The sequence below is a fragment of the Piliocolobus tephrosceles genome, chromosome 4 (genome assembly GCF_002776525.5).
Source record: "Piliocolobus tephrosceles isolate RC106 chromosome 4, ASM277652v3, whole genome shotgun sequence".
Lineage (NCBI taxonomy): Eukaryota > Metazoa > Chordata > Mammalia > Primates > Cercopithecidae > Piliocolobus > Piliocolobus tephrosceles.
Window position 1 is genome coordinate 91569474 of NC_045437.1, and position 26357 is coordinate 91595830.

Consider the following 26357-nt stretch of genomic DNA (forward strand, 5'->3'; position numbering starts at 1 on the left):
AGTAATGTGTTGTATGCACAATTAGAAGTAATGTGTTGTATGCACAAATAAATACAGTTTCTCTAATCAGAAATGATTAAAAATATTCTGTCAAAACTCCAAATTTTCCATATAATAGTAAAAAATGATCACAAATATTAACAGCACACATAGGTGAAATATACATTCCTGTTCTCATGTTTCATAACTTTCATAATGACTACTTTTAGATTAAAATTTTTTGGTATGATATTTACAAAAGTGTATTTATTTTGTTATTTAAGGAAAATGATACCTTTATTTTACATACTTTCATTTCAGAACAAAATAAACCCGCAATACATATATCCAGTCCATTGTTAAATTAGGGAGGGAATGGGGCTTGAGGCCCTTGTTTCCTTATTTATTCTTCTAAACTGGATGGATTTTTTAATTCCATGTAGTCTTTTTAGAGTATTTTTGACTCAAATTATTCAAAGTAGTTACTTTTATTATTAAGAATAGTTTGACCAACGGGAATGTGTTTTGTGAAGCTCTTAGAGTTATATAAATACACATCCTCAGAGTGATTTTATGATTCTCCCAATCAGTTTTTGCTTTTTGCAAATGTTGCTTGTGCTTGATGATATCTTAACATTTAAAAGATATTTTAATAGGGTTCATTTTTAAGTTTAAAAGAAAACCAAAAAATAATTTTTCACCTAAAGAACTATGTCGTTGTAGCTCTTTCTCTTTTTTATAAACCATACTCTGCAAATTCCTATTAAAGGTTTATATTTTAGAGGCAATATTTTCCCTTACTACTGAAGGCAACAGAAAATAATTAATATAACAAGTAATAAAACACATTCATATCATCCTCTTTGTACTGCATAATCTCATCCAGCAGCAAGGCCAGGAATTATCTTCATTTCACAGATGAAGAAATTAAAATTTGTTACTAGGCCGGACGTGGTGGCTTACGCCTGTAATCCCAGCACTTAGGGAGGCCGAGGCAAACGGATCACCTGAGGTCAGGAGTTCGAGACCAGCTTGGTCAATATGGTGTAACCCCGTCTCTACTAAGAATACAAAAACTAGCTGGGCATGGTGGCACGCATCTGTAGGCCCCAGCTATTCAGGAGGCTGAGGCAGGAGAATCACTTGAACCTGGGAGTTGGAGGTTGCAGTGAGCCGAGATCACACCACTGCATTCCAGCCTGGGTAATAGAGTGAGGCTCTGTCTCAAATAAATAAATAAATAAATAAATAAATAAATAACTTCTTACTAATTCAAGATTTGATTGCAAAATTTTATCGTTCTTTTCTCTGAATCATAGAATCTTTCCTTTCTTAGGTTAAAAATACTGAATTTCCCAGAGGTGTATTAAATTTAATTGAAAGCCTCATAGAAGGACAGTTTTTTAAAGAAGCAATTGAGGAACTTTCCACTTTGCAGGCACATTATATCCCTCCTGTATGCATTCTTCATGCCCTTCTAGAGAACGTTCTACAGGTAAGAGCAGCCTTAAGGATTTATAATCTTTTTTTCAAAGAATGTTAAAATGTGAACATTTTCTCATTTTTTGTATGTTTACAGTTTATTTTCTCTGTTCAGTGTTTTTTTTTTCCTTCATTTTATTAATGCAGTACCCATTTATTACCACTCTTCTGTTTTCCAGCTATATACTAGATACTACTCTTAGTGCTTTAGCTAATTATTTTCTCAGGATTTCTAAGATAATTTTGTTTTGGGGAAAAAGATTATCTAATTTTTCTCACGGCAGTAAAGTATCAAAGATAAAACTCAGATTGCAGTGATCTAGAATTACATTTGGTAAATTACTCCATTAGTACATTGATGATTATAATTTTTATTTATAGTATACATAATGAACATACTCTTTGTTTAAAAAGAAAAAGCGACAAGGTCCCTCTCTGTCGCCCGGGCTGGACTGCAGTGGTGTGATCATGGCTCACTGTGGCCTCAACCTCCTAGGCTCAAGTAGTCCCCCTGCTTCAGTCTCCCAGGTAGCTGGCACTATAGGCGCATGCCACCATGCCCGGCTAATTTTTAAATTTTTTGTAGAGATGGAGTCTTGCTGTGTTGCCCATGCTGGGAACATATTCAAACTGTGTAAACCAATAGGAGCAAATATTCACAGATAGCTTTCTTTTTGTTTTGAGACGGAGTCTCGCTATGTGGCCCAGGCTAGAGTGCAGTGGCCGGACCTCAGCTCACTGCAAGCTCCGCCTCCCAGCTTCACACCGTTCTCCTGCCTCAGCCTCCCGAGTAGCTGGGACTACAGGCGCCCGCCACCTCGCCCGGCTAGTTTTTTGTATTTTTTAGTAGAGACGGGGTTTCACCATGTTAGCCAGGATAGTCTTGATCTCCTGACCTCGTGATCTGCCCGTCTCGGCCTCCCAAAGTGCTGGGATTACAGGCTTGAGCCACCGCGCCCGGCCACAGATAGCTTTCTAATCATGCCCTTCACCAAGGTGCTAATTTGATAACATAACAGGCATAAGCTTTTTCAGGTATGTTATGTTGGTGATAAGTAAGCATGTTGCATGAATAGTTTCTTACCTTTAGTTCCTTTCAGGTAACATTTGAGACCTCTTAAATCTCATTATAATTGTGAAAAGGAAAACGAATATTTCATCTAAGGTAGTGTTAATAGAAGGGATTACCCAGTGTACAGATAGAGTCATCCCTTGCTATCACAGGATATTGGTTTCAGGCCCTTTGTGGATACTGAAATCTGCCCATAAGTCCTGCAGTTGGTTCTTCAGAACCTGCACTTATAGGAAAAGTCAGCCCTCCACATACGAAGGTTTTACATCCTGTGAATACTGTATTTTTAAGGGTTTTCTTTTAGAGGTAATTGTAAAATTTTCCCTTACTACTGGGGAAAAATTTTTCCTTTACTACTGAAGGCAATAGAAAATAATTAATACAATAACTAATAAGATGCATTCATACATATCATCCTCTTTGAGCTGCATAATCTCATTTAGCAGCAAGGGCAGGAATTACCTTTATTTTACAGGTGAGGAAATTAAAACTTCTTACTAGGCTGAGTGCTGTGGCTCATGCCTGTAATCCCAGCACTTTGAGAGGCCAAGGCCTCCCAAATACAGAATACTGTATTTAGTTGCAGATGTAGAACCTATGGATGTGAAGGGTAGGCTACATTTATTGGAAAAAATTCATGTGTAAGTAGACTCGTGCAGTTAAAACCTGTTATTCAGGTATCAGCTGTACATAGAGTATACCTCTCAGTTGCTTTATTTAATTAGCTAAACATCATGCTTCTATCTGCTTTCATTTGTCTAAACACATATATTTGGCAAGAAACTTAGGCCAGGGTTAGGCCAGGCGTGGTGGCTTACACCTGTAATCGTAGCACTTTGGTACACTGAGGTGGGCAGATCACAAGGTCAGGAGTTTGAGACTAGTCTGGCCAACATAGTGAAACCCCATCTCTACTAAAAATACAAAAATTAGCCCGACGTGTTGGTGGGCACCTGTAGTCCCAGCTACTCGGGAGACTGAGGCAGGAAAACTGCTTGAACCCGGGAGGTGCAGGTTGCGGTTAGCCAAGATTGTGCTACTGCACTGCAGTCTGAGTGACAGAGCCAGACTCCTTCTCAAAAAAGGAAGTTAGGCCAGGGTTACTGTTTTGGTTTTAGACTGAATTAGCCAGTGAAACTACTTTTAGCTATAGTGTTTTATTTGTTTGTTTATTTTTGAATAATAGGATAACATAGATACATTTTCTGGTCGATACTTTCATATATTGTCAGCTCTTCTTCACCTGCATCCTCCTTGGAAGTCTCCAGCCATGTCAAGTTATTATTTAGAGTTGTTTCAGTGTCCAACTTGTATGAAAGGAGCATGGTCTTTAGTAGAAGTCCTTATCAGGTAAGGAATTTCACATTTGACGATGCTACATTTGATTGAATAGTTGTTATGCTAAGTATTTTTTTAAGATACTGATGAAAGAAGCATCTTTCTACTTTTGGAAAAGTGTGTGTAGTGTATTTTGCAAATACAAATATGTATTATATTTATTGCAAAACTTACGAAAAGGCAAGTCTGTATTGGTCACGTTTTTCAGTCTGTTTCCTAAAAAAATAAAAAGTGAATGCATGAAATGGACTCACTAGAAAGCCAAATCATTATTTTTAACAAAATATAAATCTGCGTATTGTTTTTTAAATGAAGAAAATTAATTTATGGAATATGCATATCATCAGTTTTTGTCACCAAAAGTATAGACATTTGTAACTATAGTATCTATTTTAGGGCTTCAGTTATTTTTTTTTTCAGCTAGAAATTTGAATTTTAAAACAGAACTTAATATTTCCTAAATATGTCATCTCTTTCATGCTTCTGCACATGCTGTCACTGCCTAGACCTTCCTCTGTCTTTCAGATGTTATTGTCTCCAGAAATTCTGCTTCACCTTCTTTCTCTCTAACAGAAAATGTTTTCCCCTTGCTATTCAAATAACTGTATTTGATAGCCCTTATTCTTCTGGGAAGATCTTTTCTTTTTCTGAAACAAGCGTCTTCTCTGTCGCCCAGGCTGGAGTGCAGTGGCCTGATATTGGCTCACTGTAACCTCTGCCTCCCAGGCTCAAGCAATTCTTATGCCTTAGCCTTCCAAGTAGCTGGAATTACAGGCATGTGCCACCACGTCCAGCTAATTTTTGTGTTTTTTTATTTTTAGTAGAGATGGGCTTTTACCGTGTAGGTCAGTCTGGTCTCTAATTGCTGGCCTCAAATGATTTGCCTAACTTGGCCTCCCAAAGTGCCGGGATTACAGGAGTGGACCACCATGCCTGACCGGGAAGATCTTTTTTTTTTTAATCTAAATGTCCAGTTTCAGGAGGTTCATAGTAGAGAAAGGACACCTGACCAGCCATGCAAAGGCTAGACCTCTGGTTAGCTCTTTGAGATCATAAAGATTCACATACCATCTTGGTTGTGATATATTTATAGTGAGCTGATCAGTTAACCCGCATGCATTTATTCATTCTTTTAACAAATTCTTGAGTACTTATGGAGAGCCAGACACTGTACTACGTTTTAGGGATTAAAAAGATGATTTAAATAACAGTTCCTGCACTTTAAAAGTGACTGAGATGTAAACACAATACCAGCACAAAAGTACTAGCCCAACAGTATGAGCCCAGCATAAGTATATGATGTGAGGAAATAGTTTATGTGACTGACATCCTTCATAATTTCCAAATCTATTCCTTTCTTCACTGTCAATTGTCTTTATTTTAAAGTTCCCATTGCTTCTTATGTGAACTATTGCAGTAGCTGCTTTATTGATCTTGGGTCTACTTTTTTCCTTTTTTCTTCCAAAGTACCCCCACAGTATGCTCTTTCCAAAGTGATCTTGTCATTTCCCATGTTAAAGTCCTTCATTGACTCACATACATTGAACTACCTATAGAAGATGGTTCAAATTTCTTAGCGAAATACATAAGACCCTTCATGAGTTAGCCCTGATATATGTCTCAGTTCTCATCCTCACCACTTTACTGAGTGTGTCCAATCATTATTTTCCGTATCCTGTCTTTTGCTCTTATGTTTCCCGAATTTCCTAGTTTTTTTTTTTTTTTAAGACACTCTGTTTCCCAGACCGGAGTGCAATGGCACAATCACGACTCACTGCAACCTGAAACTCCCAGGCTGAGGTGATCCCCACGCCTGGCTGGTTTTGTATTTTTTGTAGAAATGAGGTCTTACCATGTTTCCCAGGCTGGTCTCCAACACTTGAGCTCAAGCTTTCTGCCCACCTCAGTCTCCCAAAGTGCCAGGATTAAAGGCATGAGCCACCATGCCTGACTGCTTCACTTCGCTTCTCTTCTCTCCTCTGTCCTCTCTCCTGTCTCCTCTATCTTCTCTCCCCTCCCCTCCCCACCCCCTTTCCTCCCCACCCCTCTCCTCCCCTCTCCCCTCTGCTCCCTTCCCCCATCCTTTCTCCTCTCCCCTCCCCTCCCCTCCCCCTCCCCCATCCCCTCTCCTCTTTCCTCCCCTCCCCTGTCCCCTCTCCTCTTTCCTCCCCTCCCCTCTGCCTTCCCCCTTTCTCCCCTGCCCCCCCTCCTCTCTCCTCTTTCTCTTCTCTTCTTTTTCTCTTCACTTTTGTTCCTTTCCTTTTTCCCTTTTCTTTTCTCTTCTTTTCTTTCCTTTTCCTTTTTGAATCTCACTGTCACCAAGGACAGAGTGCGGTGGCAGGATCATAGTTCACTTCAATCTTGAACTCCTGGGTTCAGGCCATCCTCCTGCCTCAGCCTGCTGAGTACCTGGGACTACAGATGCCCACCACCATACCTGGCTAATATTTTTGTTGTTGTTGTGGTTGTAGTTTGCTTGTTTGTTTTTTGAGAAGCTGTTTCGCTCTGTTGCCCAGGCTAGAGTACAGTGGCGCAATCTTGGCTCACTGCAACCTCCGCCTCCTGGGATCAAGCTATTCTCCTGCCTCAGCCTCCCAAGTAGCTGGGATTACAGGAATGCGCCACCATGCCTTGCTACTTTTTTTTTTTTTTTTTTGTATTTAGTAGAGATGGGGTTTCACTGTGTAGGTCTGGCTGGTCTCGAACTCCTGACCCACCTTCGCTTCCCAAAGTGCTGAGATTACAGGCATGAGCTACTGCACCAGACCTACCTGACTAATTTTTAAAATTTTTGTAGAGGTGAAGTCTCCCTGTGTTGCCCAGGCTGGTTTCAAATTCTTGGGCTCAAGCAGTCCTCCTACCTTGGCCTCCCAAAGTGCTGGGATTACAGGAATGGTCTACCATGCTCAGCCGTAGTTTTCCCTTAAAATGCAACCCTGCTGCCACTTTCTTACTCTTTCCCTTTCTTTTAAGTTTGTCACTCACATCAGTCCTATGACTTTATTAAGGATAGTTGCTCAGTCTTGTTTTTCTTTCTTTAAACTTCCCTCTTACAGAAGGTGTTCAGTCTTAAATATCTCCATCCTTGATATCGAATATAATGCCTGGAATATAAGTGCTTAATAAATGTTTGGATGAATTTATGGATGCTACAGGCAATAGATTTTGGGCAGCTTAAAAGTAGTCTTTTAAACAAAAATACCCAGATTTCATTTCAAAATAATAGGGTGCTGGGGAGGTGCTTAGCGAAGTGGTAGGAATATAAATGAGCTAAGGGATACTGGTCTCTCTACTTTTGTATATATTTGAAATATTCCATAATACATAGAGAAACTTAAGTTCTCTATCTCTGATAGTTTTCAGAAAGACTGATTAACTATATGGGCATGAAGGATCTTATAGACAGGTTGAATATTAAATAAATTGTTAAATTTAAAGCTAATAAGGACTCTCCTGAGAATGTTGTATTAAAAAAGAAGACAGGGAAAGTGGAGACAGAGGTAGAAAGTTATCGGTGCATTGTTGATATAATCAACAAGAAAGGTGGGAGATTGTAATAAATATTGTTACCTAGACACTATTTCATAAATCTTAAAAGTTCTGAGTAATCTTCTATTCTCTTTAAAAATATATTATAGAAGTGTGCTGTCTGACCCAGTAGCCACTAGCCATATCTATTTATATTTAAATTTTATTCTGACTAAGTAATTAAAAATTTGGGTCCTTGGGTATACAAGCCACATTTCAAGTGTCTAGTAGAACATATACATCATCACAGAAAGTTCAGTTGGAGAGGACTGCTCTAGAAGACAGAAAGAAAATAAAATAATGAATTTTGAAAACTCTAAAAAAAGTAACCCTAAATAATCTTCATTTACTGACTAATGAAAAAGAAAGTAATCTTGGGTAAGAAAGAGAAGGGTTCTGGCTAGTATTCCAGCAATATTCTAGAAGGAGAAATATTTTGTTCACAGATTACTTAGGGTATTGCTTGTATGTTATTGATTGTTGGGTTCATGTTTTTCAGGTCTTGCCTTTTCAATGAAAGCTTTTGTCATCAAATTTCAGAAAATATTGACTCCAAGGTGCTCCACCTGACGCTGCTCAAATTTTTCTTTAATTTAATTGAAAGTGAAGTACAATATCTGAGTCAAAAGTAAGTTTTAATTGCAAAAATAACACTTTTCTAAATTTCTGTTGTCTTTATGCACCATTTTTTTTTACAATTATTAAAAATACATTTCTAAAAAGTCACCTTGTTTTATATTTTAAAGTAGATTTGTTTTTAAAACATATTTCCAGATACTCTCAGTGGGAGTGAAGGTTTATATGCCCCTTTAAAAAATTTCCTCAGTTCACTTCCACTGTTAATTTGGATGGATATAAGAGTGTTTTCATTTTTTAGGATTTAAAAAAAATTCTTTAGTAATTGAATGCTAAGTAAAAAACTACACCAATTTTAAACACTGAGCCGTTTTACTCCTGCTCTAAAACTTGCAGGTAGATTACTGTGTATATATACATTGTCAATGACTTTATTGAACTGAGGCCATTTTTTATATTTTGTCCTTTATTATAATTTTTATAATCTTTATATTTTATGATCTATGTTCAAAAATTGCTAGCATTTTTTTTTGACAGGAGAGATGTCAAGTAATTGTCATGATCAAATTGGCTTAAAGGTACACTTTTTGTTTATATTTTAATTAGGTTGTATGACTGGTCAGATTCTCAGAATCTGAAAATAACAGGAAAGGCAATGCTTCTTGAAATTTTTTGGTCAGGAAGTGAAACCTCTGGGCTTTTGACCAAACCAGTAAATATGCTTTTGGAATGGACTCTATATTCTCACAAGGAAAAATGCAAGTCTAATGATGTAAGTAGGATTAATTTATAGATAAATAGTCTATGGAAAAAGCACTTTGAATTATTTACCTTTTCTTCTCCCCTTTTTTCTTTGGATCACTTGAAAACAATTAAAATGTACCCAAATATATCACTGTTTTCTACTTAACTTATCTAGTTTTAAGGTAAAAGGCCCTTGGAGACTGGTTCCTTCATCATCTCACATTTGCATGTAGTAGCTAGTGAGTTATTTGATAGTTACTGCTAAGAAATCTCTAGTTACTAACCTTTCTAGATTTTTTACTTTTGTACAATTTGATTCATGAAGAACTTCAGATTTAAAAATAAATGAGTCAATCCATACAGTTTTTGGGGGGTACTAATAAATACTAATATGTATTAGTATTATTAGTATTATTTTAAAACTACCTTTTTTGATGCTGAGTTATTTTGTGAAATATTTCTATATAAGTCAATTAGAAATTGACTGTCATTAGAAATTTAACATATAGTGATTTTAGTGTATTATCCATCTCATGGATAACAGTGTATAGCAACATAACTGTGGCACATTTTGGTTACATAACAAATATTAGTCACCCTTTTGCTTTTCAGAATGATCTCCCTTTGGAAATATATTGTCTACTTTTTTGTGTTACTCATTTCTGCTCTTTTAATTTTTTTGTTTACTTTCTCTTCTATCTTCTTGAATCTTTTTTTATTTTTAGTCTTCATTTCTAATACATGCACTTAATATAAATTACCTATTGAGTACAACTTGACATTCATTTCATAGTTTGATACTTTACCTTAGAGTGCTCTGTTTTTTTCAAAGTATTTTCTGTTGTTAATTTTGATTTCCCTCTTTGATCCAAGAGATATTTTTAAAAGGTGTTTTAAGATTTCTAAATAGATGGGTTTTGTTTGTTCGGCTGTGCTTTTTTTTTTGGTTACTTTCTAGTAGTGAATTATAGTTCAAGAATGCACCTTATGCAATTTCTGCTTTCTGAAATTTACTGAAGTTCTCTTTTTGGCTCCATATAAGACTAGGAACCAGAATGTTTTTTTTCTGTTGGGTTGGATCAAACTTAATAATTGTTTTAATCAATCCTTCTGAGTCGACTTTGTTGATTTGCTAATCTATTTATTTTTAAGTTTCTATTTTATATATGCTAATGTCACCTTATTATTCATAACTGATATATTGTGACTACTAGTTATGATCCTATAACTGCTAGTTAGGTAATATCTTTTTCAGGGATCGTAAGCATAGTAGTTAGGGTGGAGAGCTCAGTTATCAAACTACCATGAAGTCTATTCTGTCTTAACAAAACTGCTTATGTAGCTTCTAGTCAAATACTTCCTCAGATCCATTTTCTCTTCTCTACTTTTTAAATTACCGTTAAACTTACATTATACCTTTTCTTCATATTCTCTGTTTTTCACCTTATATCTACCTCTCCCTTTCTCTCTCTCTTCCTCTCCCTCTCTCTCCCTCTACCATTTCCCCTCTCCTCTCTCTCCCTCCCTCCCCCACTCCCATATAGATACATTTTTTTCTATGCTTGCCGCATTCTGGATAGTATTTTCATCCAGTTTTCAGTTCATTAGTTCTTTCTTCAGCTGTGTCCAATATATTGTTAAACATGACCATTTCATTTAATTTTTTTGTATTTTTTACAGGTAGTAGACTTCTTAACTGTTCCAAACCGCTATGACTGTTTTCATGGGTTTCAAGGTTTTCTTTTGTCTGTAACATGGCAATGACATTTATTATCTATGCTTGATTATTCCATATCTGAAGTCTTTATAGGTCTGTTTCTGTTGTTGTTTTTTGCTGTTTCCTTATCTTGTGCTTTTTTATTTTCTCTTGCAAGCTTGTTATTCACTATATACTTTTAAGTTGCATTTGAAAAGTTATTTATAGAAACAATATGTGATAAACACCAGAATATCTTCCCTCAGAAAGAATTTCTGTTGAACTTCTGCCAAGTGCCTAGGTGCACCACTAGTTAAGGACTATTCTAATCCAATGTCTACATTTGGGGGACTCTAGATGGTTCCAATGAAGTAAAGGGCTCCATATACATTTAGTTTTGCTTCCGATTCATTCTTACCATGAGGATGAAGCCCTTCACTTTTTCATCCTATGACCGATTAGGTTTTGGCCATGACTTTTCTTTTTTTTTTTAAATCTTTTTTCCCCCTGTGCTCAGAAACCACAGTTCTTATTCTAGATTCTTCCTTAAAATCAGTGAAGGTCCTCAGGGCAAAGTCAGGTATCTTTGAGTGGCTCACGTGGGTACCTCACTAGATCTTGGCGTAGCAATTCCTCATAATTTATCGTCTTTTTTTTCTGAAATGTTTTGCATATTTCATTTAACATTTTTAGTGTTAGTGTTCTTCTCTAAGTGGGTTCAACTGAGGCCAGGTGCAGTGTTTCCCGCCTATAATCCCAGCACTTTGATAAACTGAAGTGGAAGGATTGCTTGAGCCCAGGAGCTCAAGACCAGTCTGAGCAACATAGTGAGACCCCCATCTCTACCAAAAAAAAAAAAAAACCCAGGTGTGGTGGTGTGCACATGTTGTTAGTTTTAACTACTTGAGAGGCTGCCGTGGGAGGATTGCTTGAGCCCAGGAGTTGGAGGCTACAGTGAGCTATGATTGCGCCACTGCATTCCAGCCTGGGTGACAGAGTGAGACCTTGTCTCTAAAAAAAAAAAAAAAAAAAAAAATTCATCTGAATTACCTAGGCCTTCATTAGAAATAGAAGTTCTTGCTGATTTTTTAAAAAATTCTTTTCAGTTGTCTGAGACAGGAAAATAGAAGTTCTTTTTGAGGTACTAATTTTGTTTTTTCTAAATCAGCATTAAAACGGGAAGATTGCTCGTGAGTGTAGCTAGATTTCTTTGTGATCAAGTAATCCTATTTAACAATAACCAGGTGAGTAGGCACTGTCTCATGCATGTATCTGATTTAAAAGGAAGTATGATTTTGCAAATTACAGAAATTAAAAATACTCAGCTGAAATAGGACTACTATTTACACCTCATTGCCAATTGAGTATAGCACTTTTAAACTAAAGCTGATAGCGTCTTTATAAATTACCATCTGTCTTTTTATTTACTTTTTATACAATGCAATCATTAAGGATAGAAAATGTCTTCATTATAGAACATTTCTTTTTTTCATTCATTTGATTACATAAATGAAATTGCTCATTTATAATTGAAAACAATAAAAGAAACTGATGTTTTCACAATTTTACTAAGTCTTCAAAGGACTATCACAGATAAGAAATTACTTAAGCTCTGATGTAAACAGTAACAGATTTATACATATTTAACTTCAAGATTTTTGTTCAAACTTATAAATAAAAGCAACATATTTGTGAAGCAGTCTGCAATAAATTGTAGCATTGTAATATGAGAACTGGTTTTAAATTTTGCAAATTAATATTTAACATTTGAATTGCTTAAATTGATATAAAACTGCTTTTTAAAAATTGTATTACCTTTCTGCTAGAATTCATTCTTGTACTTAATTAAATCTTTTTGGCAGTTTGCAGTTTCAAGAATTCCATGCATGTTCACAGACATCATTTTCTGTACTGTAAAGCATTTGTTTCTTGATTTGCTGAGTTGAAGTATTCAATTTAAGTCATTAGCTAAACAGAAGTCCTCAGTTTATGCTAATATTGTTTTGTCATAATGTCAATCAGCAAGTATTGCAGAGTGACACAATGGCACTGAATTTCATTGTCATTAATCTGAGAAAGAGTTGGGCTTTTCCTTGGCAAAGAGCAGAGGTGGGCTGTGTGAAGGTTATGGAGGAGGTACAATTTTTACTAGTCCCACTTTTCTTTGAGATGTTCTTAAGTGCTATTGATAATTCTACAATATAGGTAGAAATGTAAGCTAGTTTACATTAATAGATAAGAAAGTTGATAAAGAGTTTGAATAACTTATTCAAGGTGTCACAGCTTGTTAGAGCAAAGCCTTGACTAGAGGCCAAGTCTCCACCGCACCACACTTTCTCATGTTTCAAATGCCAGTGTTTAAAACAGGAAGAGGCACAGTGTGTGCTTTATGTTTGCATCTTTCCAACAGAGTAGTTTGTCACGTATTACAGTGGGATATCATGGAAATCCCTAATCTGGGAGTCAGAAGGCCAAGATGCTAGTTTATTCTACATTACAGATTAGTCAAGTTTTGGAAGATTGCCAATTTTATAAACTAGAAGTTACCTCTACTGGCAGATGATATAAAACCGTATTGACAGAATGTCTGGCAATATAGTAACATATTAGAAAGGAATTCTAAGGTAGATATGTATCATATATGCAAAATCTTGTCTACCTTTTATTTCTTTGTTAATTCTTAGGGTATTCATGTTCTCTTCTGTCAGCTTTAACAAATATTTCAGTATTCCAAGAAAACTGCTTTCCTTTGATGATTTATTTACTATTTTCTTAGTAATCTATTTCTAAAGCTTATATGTCCACTATACTGGAAGGAATAGCATTGTTGATATATTGTTAAAGTGGCAGTGAGTATAATCCATAGCACACTGTCTTGGCCCTATTATTGTTATGAGTGTGATAGTTAAGATTATGGTATGAAAGGATCTAAGAACTTGACTTGAAAGTGTCTTTTCATATAGAAACTTGCTATTATGGCTGTGTAGTAGTGTGCATATTTAGCTAATGACATGAAAACAAGAATAACTTCGGCAGGATCTTTTTTATCATAGTAAAAAAGCTATAGTTATTCCTCGAAATCACTGCAAGACCTCTTCCCTCTCTCTGTTTAATAACATTAATATCAAGGTAAATTTAATATTAAGCAATATATTAATATTCTATTGTGATTTTAACTGTATATACGACATATTTATATAAGGAAAGAGGGAAAGTCCCAACTGGTTGATTTTTTTTTGTTTGTTTGTTTTTTAGTGTTGTTTTTGATTGATAGAAAGCTGGATTGTGTTTTTATATAAGGCTTCACTCTGTGGGCTAACATCCTTCTTTCCTGCCCAGGGTCTTAGAGCCTGGGTGGTCTAAAGTGATCTTGATTTACTATACCCTTGAGATGGAGAATACTTTCAGAAATCAAAATTTACCAACCTCTTGCTTCTTTCCTGAGTACTGTCATTGCTGATATTCAAATACATGTTATATTGGAAGGAACATTTTGTGGATGCATATGTGCATATGGACATAATCAATTTAGTAGTTTAAATATATATTTTCACTGTTCTGTTTTATATTGTCTTGATAACAGTGAGAAGTAAGGATTAAGTAACTTGCTCAGAGTGATCAGGCAAGACACTGGCTGTACAAAGAATGGAGTTGATTTCCTGCAGTGTTTTCTGGAGACTAGCAGTAGACCCTAGTCCTGCCAATCACACCAGGGGAGGTGTTGGTGCTACTGATGTGACCAGAGCTGCTACTAGTTTCCCATGCCATATAGCCACAGCTGCAAGACTTAAACTCAGCTCTCTTATCAAGGCAGGAGACTGGGTGGGATTGACAGCCACCTATGAAGCCTCACCTGCTAGAATCTGGCTGGCTGTCTTGGCCCCTGATCATGTCAGAAGAAGAGCACCGCCTTCTTAATCATGCAGATTTAAAAATCTCCTTAGCTCCACACTTGAGGGTCTGTCTCCTAGATTCTGATGTCTAGCCCTACACGAATGCAGTATGCTGCCCCTGATGTGATAGGACAAAAGAGGACCTGCACACATGCTACTGGTCCTGACTATGTGTTTTCCTTCCATAAACACTGTTCTGGCAAGCTGGTTGTGTGTGCTGCTGGACCATTTGCTTGTGTTTGCACAATAACCAGAAATCGAACTTTGGTTTTGAAATCATTTATCTGCTAGCTAGAGCTAGTAGATATGGAATGATATCCCAATGAAATATTGAATATACATACAAGAAATTTGTTTGCTGAGGGCAGGAGAAACAAATCCAGTAGTCACTGAGGGTTCAGAGTGCTGGGGATTTCTTTCTCACTAATCCCATATTGGGCATAATATATGCTTGTTTGGTGTGTAATACATAACTAATACACTGAAATACACATAATTCTGTAATATATAACATAATAACATAATGTACTATTTATGAGTGTGTTAGTTTAGATTATAGTATAGAAGGATCCAAGAACCTGATTTGGAAGTGCCTTTTATATAAAAACTTACTATTCTAATCCATAAAATTCCATGTAAACTGTGAAGACAAAGTGTGAAAATAATATTTTAAAAACACTTTGATTTAAATATAAACACTTTTTTCAAAACAATAAACCAGCTGAAATTCTTATGTTCCTGTTATTTGTCATCTAGGCTTGTTGGATATGTGAAAAAAATCACTAAGCAGTTGAGTAAAAGGCATGTGGAAAGTTTTTAATAAATATTGTGATAATAGATTAGCTTATTAGTAATATTAGATCTATTCGTTATAGATCAGGTTCTTAGATCCTTTTATACTGTAATCTTAACTATTACACATAAACAGCAAGTTATGTTATATATTATGTTATACTTATGTTATTTAAGCATAATATATGCCTAATATGGGGTTAATGAGAAAGAAATTAGATGGGAGAACATAGTTATAATCCGTTACTGTAGCATTTGTTAAAATGTCATATGCCTTTTACCCAACTATTAGTGATTTTTTTTCTACATATCCAACATGTCTAGACAACAAATAAGAGGAACATAATGATTTCAACTGGTTTTAATGCTTTGAAAAAGCATTTGTATTTCAATCAGAGGTGTTTTTAAAATTTTATTTTCACACTTCTTTATCTTCATAGTTTCTATTGAATTTTAGAGATTAGAAAAATACTTTCAAACACTAGGGTAAAGCACACTTAGAAGGCTTGTATGCCTTGTTACATTTCTTATAAGAATTTAATGATATTTATTATGAAAGTAATCATATAAAATGATATCCTTTTTTTTTTTTTTTTTTTTTTGAGACGGAGTCTCACTCTGTCGCCCAGGCTGGAGTGCAGTGGCGCAATCTCCTCTCACTGCAAGCTCCGCCTCCGGGGTTCACGCCATTCTCCTGCCTCAGCCTCCTGAGTAGCTGGGACTACAGGTGGCCGCCGCCATGCCCGGCTAACTTTTTGTATTTTTAGTAGAAACGGGGTTTCACCGTGTTAGCCAGGATGGTCTTTATCTCCTGACCTCATGATCTGCCCACCTCGGCCTCCCAAAGTGCTGGGATTACAGGCATGAGCCACCGCACCCAGCCGATGATATACTTTTAAAACTGATTTCTACATCTCTAAGTTGGGTAATTAGTATTTGATATATAATTAAATAAAAATTTGAATCAGTATATTATAGCAAATGAATAATCTTGTTTACTAGAGCTTTTATTCATCGGGTTTTTCAGGTCTTTCTGGAAAATGTCATATAGAGAAATGTAAAGAATAATTCTATATATAAACAGTGGGGGTAGATAAATCTATCTTCTTTTATAGTCATATCTCTCCTATTTATAAAAATCTACAAAAACCAGGTATTTTCTCATTATTTTAATGGAATTATTGCCTGACAAACTTGATAGGTTGGATGAAATTAAAGTTTATTCTGAACTGTTAAGTTGTAGGTCCTTGGAAAATTTGGTTTATTAACTCTTTTGTCATGTGGAGAGAGAGAGGGGAGAGAATTAGTTAGCTAGGGTTCTTAAGAATACCTTTTATCATTACATACCCTGTATTTTTAGATAGCTGTGTTTTGCCCCTCAAAACATATTCAAAATAAATACTAATAGAAATTCAATATTGTAATATATATTGGTAATTTTTTTGTATCTTAATGTCAGGTCTTCAAACATGAACTAGCTTACTTATTGACTGGAATTCTTGGAGCAGCAATAGATTATTGGATTTTCCTTGGTCTTAAGATGGGTAGAAATGTGATGCGACACATGTCTGATGACTTAGGAAGTTATATTTCTCTTTCGTGTGATGGTAAGTTTGTCTGTCTTCTGTTTTTTTCAGACCCATTCTGGAAATTAGTTTTGATTTTCTTTTAAGCAGTCTGTAAGCTTTAACATACGCTCGTTTGAAGCTTTCCTTGAAATTGTTATGGATACATGCACGGATAGATACAAACAGACAATATAAAGAGAAAGACTTAAAGTACCCTTATTGTTCCTACACAGATAACTGCTGTTAACTTTTTAATGTCTTTCTGGTATTTCTAAGCATTTTTGTATAGTGGAATTCATACTGTATATGTAATTTTGCATTCTTATTTTCCTCTAAACATTACAGGAGACTTCCCCCCACATACATTTATTATTCAAATATAATTATTTTGCTTGGTGCAGTGGCTCACGCCTATAATCCCAGCCTACTTTGGGAAGCCGAGGTGGGAGGATCTCTTGAGCCCAGGAGTTTGAGACCAGCCTGTGGAACATAGCAAGACTCTGTCTTTTAAAAAAAATTTTAAAAATTGCTGGGCATGGTGGCATATGCCAGTAGTCACAGCTACTCTGAGGCTGAAGTGGGAGGATCCCTGGAGCCTAGGAGTCCAAGGCTGCAGGGAGCCATGATTGTGCCACTACACTCTAGTCTGGATGACAGAACAAGACCCTGTCTCTTTAAAAAAACAAACAAAAAACTTGCTACTATTTTTCCCCGTTGAGTCTGGTGCTCTAACAAGAAATGAACATGGGTGAAGCAAACAGAAGTAATTTATATGGATAATTTTTTTCACTCTTCCTTTTCCCCATTACCTACTTTAATGTCTCCCCTAAAATAAAGGGGGAAAGGAGTGTTATTTAAGAAAATGATGGCAGAACTCATTTCACAAGTTGAAAAGTTCTACCCAATTCTTTGGGCGTCTAGACTGAAGGAGGCTTCCGTAAAGACCTTATGTAGATTCCCAAACTCCATATCCAGTTTAGGAGGAGTCTTTGTCTATCCTTCCCTTTTTTTTTTTCTTTATTTCTTTATTTCTGTAGTCCTTAATTCCTGAAATGAATGCATTTTAAACCAAGTAAGTTTTTTTGTGATTCTTAGCTATAAAAGATGACTTTTATATACTTGATATTTTAAACTGCCAAATAAGTACTCTGCTACACATGTGTTTCAGTGTATCTTGATTTTATATAAAGAAAACATTCTTCAGTATGGTGTCAATCACTTTAATACTTTGAAGAGAGACTTCAGAATAGGAATCCAGGTTATATCTGGGTTCAGGATTTATTCGATGATGCCTCTGCAGAGAGAGTTCTCTTTTTATACTACCAAGGAAGATTTTTATCTGAAGCATTTTAGATAAATCTTTTTTTCTTTCTTTTTCATTGAGCTGAGGAGGTGATTACAGTTCCCTTTGTGGACTAGCTGTCCTTTGTTGCATGACTTTAACATTTGTTAGCTAACATTCAATCTTCCTGCAGAACCCTCTCTTACATTTCTTTCCCACCATTCTTACTAGGTAGTTTAGTGGTTTTTATCCTTTTCAAAAAACAGAATTCAGGCATTATTTGCTAGAATGGGAACTAAGCATTTGACTAACGGAATTTCCTGTTTTCATTCCTTAATGAAATTTGAGTTTGGAGACCTAGTAGAGGATTAGCAATGGCTTTAGAGATTATCAGTATAGTTATATGTCTTGTTTCCAATACATAGTAATTGCCCTTAAGGAATTATAATTTATTTTATAGTTTAGCCAAATGCATGAAATATAATAAGCCTTGTATTAAAAGGATTCTATTACCTGTTATACATTTGCTTCAGTGCTTTCTTCACTAATATTCTGAGTTTCCCTTCACTTTGAAGCGTAACATTGTTATCCAATGTTATTTTCAGTTTTTACGTGACAAGTGTAAAACCCAGAACTTTGATTCTGTGAGTAACATGAACTTAAACTGAATCTTAGTGTTACTATTATGATCCTGTCAACAGATTATTTTGCTCCCGAAGACCTATTAATATATTTGATCACTAACATTCAAAACTTTAGATGAGATTTAAATTGTCACTATTGAAAAGTATTTTTAAGCCTTTCTCAAAATGTACACGTGTGCGCGTGCACATGCGCACACACGCAGTTGGTTGCTTAGGCTTCAAATTCGGTTATAGGTAAGCAATTTAAAAGTTTTAAACATTATTTTTTTTCTTTTTTTTGAGACATAGTCTTACTCTGTCCCCCAAGCTGGAGTGCAGTGGCATGATCTTGGCTCACTGCAATCTCTGCCTCCCCAGTTCAAGTGATTCTTGTGCCTCAGCCTCCCAAGTAGCTGGGATTACAGGAGTGTACCACCATGCCTGGCTAACTTTTTGTATTTTTAGTAGAGATGGGGGTTTCACCATGTTTGCCAGGCTGGTCTCAAACTCCAGACCTCAGGTGATCTGCCCACCTCGGCTTCCCAGGTGCTGGGATTACAGGTATGAACCACTGCGCCCAGCCAAAAGTTTTAAACATATATTTCTAAAAATCATTCAAATTAGTATTTTTCTATTTTCTGTCTAGTTTTTTCTTTTCTGTTAGTGCAGGTTGATGTTTAACCTTTGTCAAGAGACAGAAATCAAGTGAACATTTTATCATAAACCAGTAGCCTCCACCCTGAGGGACAGAGTGAGACTCTTCTCAACAACAACAAAAAATATGTTTAAAACTTTAAAATTGCCTAGCTATAACCAAATTTGAAGCCTAAGCAACCAACTGTGCGTGTGTGTACACACGTGTGTGTGTGCGCGCGTGTGTACACACGTGTGTGTGTGCGCGTGTGTACACTTGGAGAAAGGTAAAGAAAAAAGCTTAAAAATACTTTTCATTAGTGACAATTTAAATCTCATCTAAAGTTTTGAATGTTAGTGATCAAATATATTAATAGATATTTGGGAGCAAAATAATCCGTTGACAGAATTAGTAACTCTAAGGTTGAGTTTAAGCTCATGTTAGTCACACACACAAAATTCTGGGGTGTTGTAATAATGTCCGTTTTGTTCATGTTTTGATGAAGAATTTTAAAATTCATTGTCTGCCACCTCTTTTTTTTTCCTCATTTCTTTTCTATGCTGATATTCCTTTCTTTTTTTAAAAAAATCATTTATTTTGCATTATTCTTCTACTCAGTTACTATCTTTTGCTTTTCACAAGTCATTAGTAAAAATGTTATAATTTCACTGTTATGTAACTTCCAGTTGAAAATATCGATCCATCTTTCTCAATTATGGTAAACTGGATGTTCTGATTTTTCCTAGTTCAGAAGTACAAAATTCATACTGTGACACTACTCAGATTCACATCTATCAAATTCATTTCAGTTTAGTGTAATTTTTAGTTTATAATTGTTTTGTCAAGAATTAAGGCAACAGATATTTTAGAAGATAAATAAAGTTTTTTCCATCAGATCTCATGTTCATCAGTTCCATATAGATGCCACTCTTTGTTGTTTCTGAACACTTCGGACAGAAATTTTCTTATCTGTATTTTAAGGTCAAGTTATCTGAAATTTCTTTTTTATGCCTACTTGAAATTCCTTATGTAGTGGCTTAAACTACAGATTAACAAACTGTTCAATGTTAAGTACCAGACAATAAATATTACTGGCTTTTTAGGCCTTACAGCCCCTTCAGGCCACTCAACTTTGCAGTTTTTAGTAAGAAAGCAACCATACACAATATATAGACAGCATGACTGTGTTCCAGTAAAACTTTATTCATAAAAACAGGCAGCACACCACAGTTTGCCTCCTCCAGTTGTTTCAGTGGGAAAGAAGATGTCATCAAAATTTACTATAGTTTTTTTTTCCATATCTTTGTAGAACTTTAATAAAACTTTTCTCAGATTACTTAATTATTTCCTGATAAATACTTTTTCCAAACCTTTATTCACTTTTGCTTTATCTCTTAATTTCTTTCCATGCTTTAGACCTCAAAATATAAATGTTTATATGTCATTACTAATTCTCAGCCAAAATGTTTCTGTTCGTTTATTCAGCAAAATTTTACTGGCATTCTACCAGGCATTGAGCTAAACGCTTTTCTATACAGTGGAAGAGGGAAACAAAACATGGTCCTTGTGGGTTTTTTTTTAACTTTAAGAGAGATAAACTGTAAAGTTATATAAATATGTCATTTAAAATAAGTGCTCTGAACAGGAAAAACTAGGTGTTGAGATTGGTGAACTTACTTTTATACTGTATGACCATGGAATGCAGAACGTGAAGAATAAGTAGAAGTTTGACAGGACAGAGTGTTTTTAGTAAGAAGGTAACATTTACCAAAGCTATGAGTAGGAAAGAAGGCCTGTTTGAGACCTTCTGTTGCCTGGCTGATGGGAAGAGAGGGCAGAATAAGGCCAAAGAAGGGTTAAGGGAGTTTGTGTAGGGTTTTGTAAGCCTTGTTAAGGAGTTAGAAGCTATTGAAACAAGGGAGTAGCATGATCTCATTAACTTGATTTAAAAAGATGGTCCTGGCTTGGCTCTCTATTATGAGTTATTGGTATCTGCTAACCGTTCATTCATTCATCTGTCAAATACTAAATGTTTACTCTGTACAGATTAATGACCTATATACTGTAAGGGCTACAAGTATGACCCTTCCCTTAAAGTTCTTACAGTCCACGGGCTAATTTTCTTGTGTTCTCCTGTTCATCTGTTTTTTTTTTTTTTTCCCCTTGACTTTTTGACCTGGTAATATATGGATCTGTCATATTATTACTTTGTATTCCTTATATCTGTAAGCCTATCAAATGTGATCCTTATTAGATAAATAACCCCATTTGTAAATTTCAGTGTGAGACCAACTCTTTTGAACTCCGCAAGTTATTTCTGCTTTGCTTTTGCCTCTGTCTAGAGTTCTTATGTTAAGAGATCAATTGGTTGCAGTACACTAAAAAAAGAAGTAGGCTTTTTAATGTATATAATTAGAGATTAAATGTTCATATTATCTTTTGATTCTTATCCTTCAGTTTACTGCTTGTACATTTTTAGATAATATTAACAGAGTCTCAGTAGTAGCAAGAAAACTGGTTGTGAGTAATTCTTTTCTCCTTTCCAACTCAAAAAAATTGTATCTTGGTGGGGCACAGTGGCTCACGCCTATAATCCTAGCACTGTGGGAGACCAAGGTGGACGGATCACAAGGTCAGGAGATCGAGACCACCCTGGTTAACATGATGAAACCTGTCTCTACTAAAAATACAAAAAAATAGCCAGGTGTGGTGGCAGGTGCCTGTAGTCCTAGCTACTTGGGAGACTCAGGCAGGAGAATGGCGTGAACCCGGGAGGCGGAGGTTGTAGTGAGCCGAGATCGCGCCTCTGCACTCCAGCCTGGACGATACAGCAAGACTCTGTCTCAAAAAAAAAAAAAAAAAAAAAAAAAATTGTATCTCTGTAGAGGCCATATTAGAAGGGATTATCTAAATTCAATGATGATAATATCTGTTTGGGGTTAGTTGTATCTGGTTAACATCAGACCTGAAGCCATTTGCCCAAAGGTTTAAACACTCCTTATGACAAGCTGCCACAAGGCAAGGGCATCAGATCTCTTTAGTTAAGGCAAGTTTCTCAGCCTGCGTACTGATTATGTTTTGGGCTGGATAATTATTTGTTGTTGGGGCTGTCCTGTGTATTGTAGACTGTCCTATGTATTGTAGCATCCTGGGCCTTTGCCCACTAGATGCCAATAGCATCCCCTTCCCCAATGTGGCAACCAGAAATTAACAAATGTTACCTGAGAGCAAATCCTCCCTCACTTCTCCCATCCACTCTTGAAAATCGGAGTCAAGGGTCAAGGACTACAAGACACTAGATCCCCAGCCTTTTATGAAGGCATCTGAGCAGGACATTGACTGGGTGTCTGCATTCTCTTCACCCTGAAAGAATTCCACCCCGAATAGAGAGGGCAGCTTTTATGCCTTATACTGCTATTAAGTTTATCATTGTCTGATTTTGAAACTATATTTTAACTTAATGCTTACAATTTTAATTCTTCTCTTCTGTTTATTATGTTTATTTTGCTAATTGTATTGACTTATTCTTTATTCTTCCAGTATTTATAGTTAATCTGCCTTATTGTATAATATCACAACTTATTTATGTTGTTTGTAATTTTAGCTTCTTTTGATATCCTCTTGATTGGTCTTATTTATTCTTTTATTATCATTTTGTTGTATTTTCATCACGTTACATAGATAATATTAATAGACAGTTTATAATATTAAATAGATCACATGGGAAATAGTCACTCTTTTATCACTTTCAATTCATGGGTATATTTATGCGTTTTCATCTTACTGAAGTACTTGAGGTTTTGTATAAGAGATTTGAGGCTCTTGGTGTTTTCTTGTTTTTTGTTTCATCATTTAAAATTATCCACCATCTTGTGTGCACCTATAGTCCCAGCTACTTAGGAGGCTGAGGCAGGAGAATCGCTTGAACCTGGGAGGCGGAGGTTGCAGTGAGCCGAGATCGCACCACTGCACTCCAGCCTTGCGACAGAGCAAGACTCCGTCTTAAAAAAAAAAAAAAAATTTATCCACCATCCCCCATAGTAGAGTGGGTGCAAACTTCTGAGGAAGTCTTTATACATGCTCCCGTTTCATGTTTTTCTTCGTTATACATGCTCCTGTTTCATGTTTTTCTTCTTTATACATGCGCTTGTTTCATGTTTTTCTTCTTTACCTTGTGCCTTTCCTCTTTTTCTGCAGTGGTAAGATTCATGGGTGTTGTCATAGGAAGCAGTCTACTTTCTTCCTATCAACTCGGTACTGATCATTGCAAATTAAATACTAGTATGTTCATTTAAAAACTAATTACTGGTTTTCCAAAGGAGCATCCCTATTGTGGGAAGAGATCTCTAATGGTAGTTGGAAAGTATAGTGATAAATGAAATCCCTTCTATATATTCATATGTTACCTAATCTGTATATATATAATTTCAAGACTTGTATCTGAAATAATCAAACCTAATGATTGTTTTTTCAAATGTGAGAACATGTGCCATTAAATATTTTCTCTTAAAAGTCAAGGAATAGGGATATTACCTATTTTTTGTGGGTTAAAATCATGTGGGTGAATCTTACAGGTATAAGAACTCTCATTTGATGGAATAAACTTCACTAAGGAAATAGCCTATGGAAAAAAGTATATAGGATACAGCAATAACTATATCGACTTACCTTATGTTCTCCAGACTTTTCTTCACAGGAATTAGAGATTTTCATTTGCTCCTTTTCCTCCTCCTGGCTTCAAATGTTTGTTGCAGAGGCAGTCTTTAAAAAGTTGTGTCTACAGAGCTCTGGTAGTGTTTCTTCTGAGCCACTCTCTCTTCAGAAAATGGTAAGCACCTCTCTATTCTGAAGTGAGTTCACAAACTCAATTTTATTTATTTATTTATTTTGAGATGGAGTCTTGCTGTGTTGTCCAGGCTGGAATGCAGTGGCATGATCTCGGCTCACTGTAAGCTCCGCCTCCCGGGTTCATGCCATTCTCCTGCCTCAGCCTCCCTAGTAGCTGGGACTACAGGCACCGGCCACCACACCCAGCTAATGTTTTTGTATTTTTAGTAGAGACAGCGTTTTACCACGTTAGCCAGGGTGGTCTCGATCTCCTGACCTTGTGATCTGCCCACCTCAACCTCCCAAAGTGCTGGGATTATAGGCGTGAGCCACTGTGCCTGGCCCACAAACTGAATTTTAAAATATTCTTGGTTATTTCAAGTAAGTAGGCAGAATATATTAATTCATAAATCTTTCAATTCTGTATAAAAGCTAGTATATTTCTATCTCAAAATAGAGTAGTGAAAGCCAGCGGCAGTGCTGAGTGCCTGTAGTTCCAGCTGCTCAGGAGACTGAGGCGGGAGGATGGCTTGAGCCCCAGAATTCGAAGCTATAGTGCATTATGATTGCACCTGTGCGTAGCCACTCCATTCCATCCTGGACAACATTGTGAGACCCCTTCTCCAGGGGCAGTTTGGGGAAGGTAATCACCAAATAGAAATTTTAAGGTGGAGCTTGATGGCCCCTTCCTATAATTCTAACACTTTTGGAAGCTGAGGCAGGAGTATCCCTTGAGCCCAGGAGTTCGAAACCAGTCTGGGCAACATAGAAAGACTCTGTCTCTAAAAAAAGTTAAATTGGCTGGGCATGGTGGCACATGCCTATGGTCCCAGCTACTTGGGAGGCTGAGGTGGGAGAATCCTTAATCCCAGGAAGTCGAGGCAGCAGTGACCTGTAATAACCATTGTACTCTAGCCTAGGTGACATACTAAGACCCTGTCTCAACAACAACAACAACAAAAAAAAAAAAAGAAAAATTTTAATTTCTTTTGAGCTTAGCCAAGGGTTGATCATAGAAAAGTAAAAAAATCCTTGTTCTCTAATAAAATTCGTATGTGAGGTTATTATTTCGGAAAGAACTAGATCCAGCAAAATGGTATTTAAAAAGCAAAATATTATGCATATAAGCTACAATAGATTTAAAGTTTTACAGTTTTATTTTGGCTGTCTTTAGATAGGAATATCCAGTAGCTCTAGCAATTTTTTAATTAAATGAGAAATGCGTATACTGGTCAGATTAGGCAAATTCTGTTTTGCAACAATCCTTGCCTTTAAGGATGTTTTTATTCCTTATTTTGTTTTCTATTGAAGAAAGACTTGTTTTCTGCTGGAAAAAAGGCATTATCAAAATGGAAATTAAGAAATACCAGTTGTATGTAAATCATACATATAAAATATGCAGATGAATCATACACATTGGGCATAAGACTAATCAAAAGAGCTTTCTTAAATGATCAAAATTGAATTAGAAAAAAATTATTTTTAAGAAGGTATTTTTCTGTTTGTTCACATGATATTGACTATGACACAAAGCTAGCTTTCTTAATATTTTATTATGTTCAACCAAGATAGAATGGCAACCATAGTGATGCAACCAGGAAAATATAACCAAATGTAATAATGAAATGAATCAAATAATTTCTCTTTACTGATGTTTTTGTAGTTGAGAAAATAATGCGATATTATTTTTCAACAGTTATATTCCTATTTACCAGCCTTGGGGAAAACTGGTGTGCTTGGGTCTGGAAAGATTCAGATATCAAAGAAAATAGGACAGCGGCCTTGTTTTGACTCTCAGAGAGCCTTACTAATGTTGAATGGTACTAAACAAAAACAAGTCGAAGGGCTGCCGGAGTTACCGTAAGTGATGCTGATATCCCAGCTGTGCTTTGTTTTGGAGTACAGCTCTTTTTCTGATGCATTTCTTGAACTTTATGGTTATCTGTGATACTGTCTGAATTATATTGATTAGATCAAAACTCAATTTTAGATCTATTTGATCAACACTTTCTGTTTCTGTAGTTCAAGGTACATGCTTTCTTTCTGCTTCCCAAAAGAAATAAAACTGCTCATCAAATTATTGATGAATAGTTGATGAAATACAGTTTCACACAATTTTTGCTCTATGATTTGAATTACTACTTTGCCATAATATAGATGGGATTTCAGAATGCATGGTCATACGAGATATCCTATATCGTAATAGTAGTTTTCCCAAAATGAGAAACCTCCTCTAAAAGTATAGGGTATATAAAAGTGTATGTCGTATAAAACTCAGTAAAGTTCTGTGAGAGGAAGAAGAGAATAGAATCAGAATATGAAA

At 35.9% G+C, this 26357-nt stretch overlaps 1 protein-coding gene across 7 annotated transcripts in view; it reads left to right on the forward strand.

Annotated features, from left to right (window-relative positions):
* Positions 1–26357, forward strand: part of SLF1 (SMC5-SMC6 complex localization factor 1) — a 99782-nt gene that overhangs the window by 45931 nt on the left and 27494 nt on the right. For 6 of the 7 annotated variants that reach the window (XR_003309436.2, XR_003309435.1, XM_026454286.2 and 3 more), the window contains 7 exons: positions 1316–1474; positions 3720–3883; positions 7899–8027; positions 8582–8747; positions 16560–16707; positions 23890–24035; positions 25731–25894. Coding sequence is in view for 5 of the 7 variants with exons in the window: in XM_026454286.2 (XP_026310071.1) it covers positions 1316–1474; positions 3720–3883; positions 7899–8027; positions 8582–8747; positions 16560–16707; positions 23890–24035; positions 25731–25894 (1076 nt within the window). In the remaining 2 variants the exon portion in view is untranslated. The remainder of the gene's footprint in view (positions 1–1315; positions 1475–3719; positions 3884–7898; positions 8028–8581; positions 8748–16559; positions 16708–23889; positions 24036–25730; positions 25895–26357) is intronic. The other variant, XM_026454289.2, reaches the window with a different exon arrangement.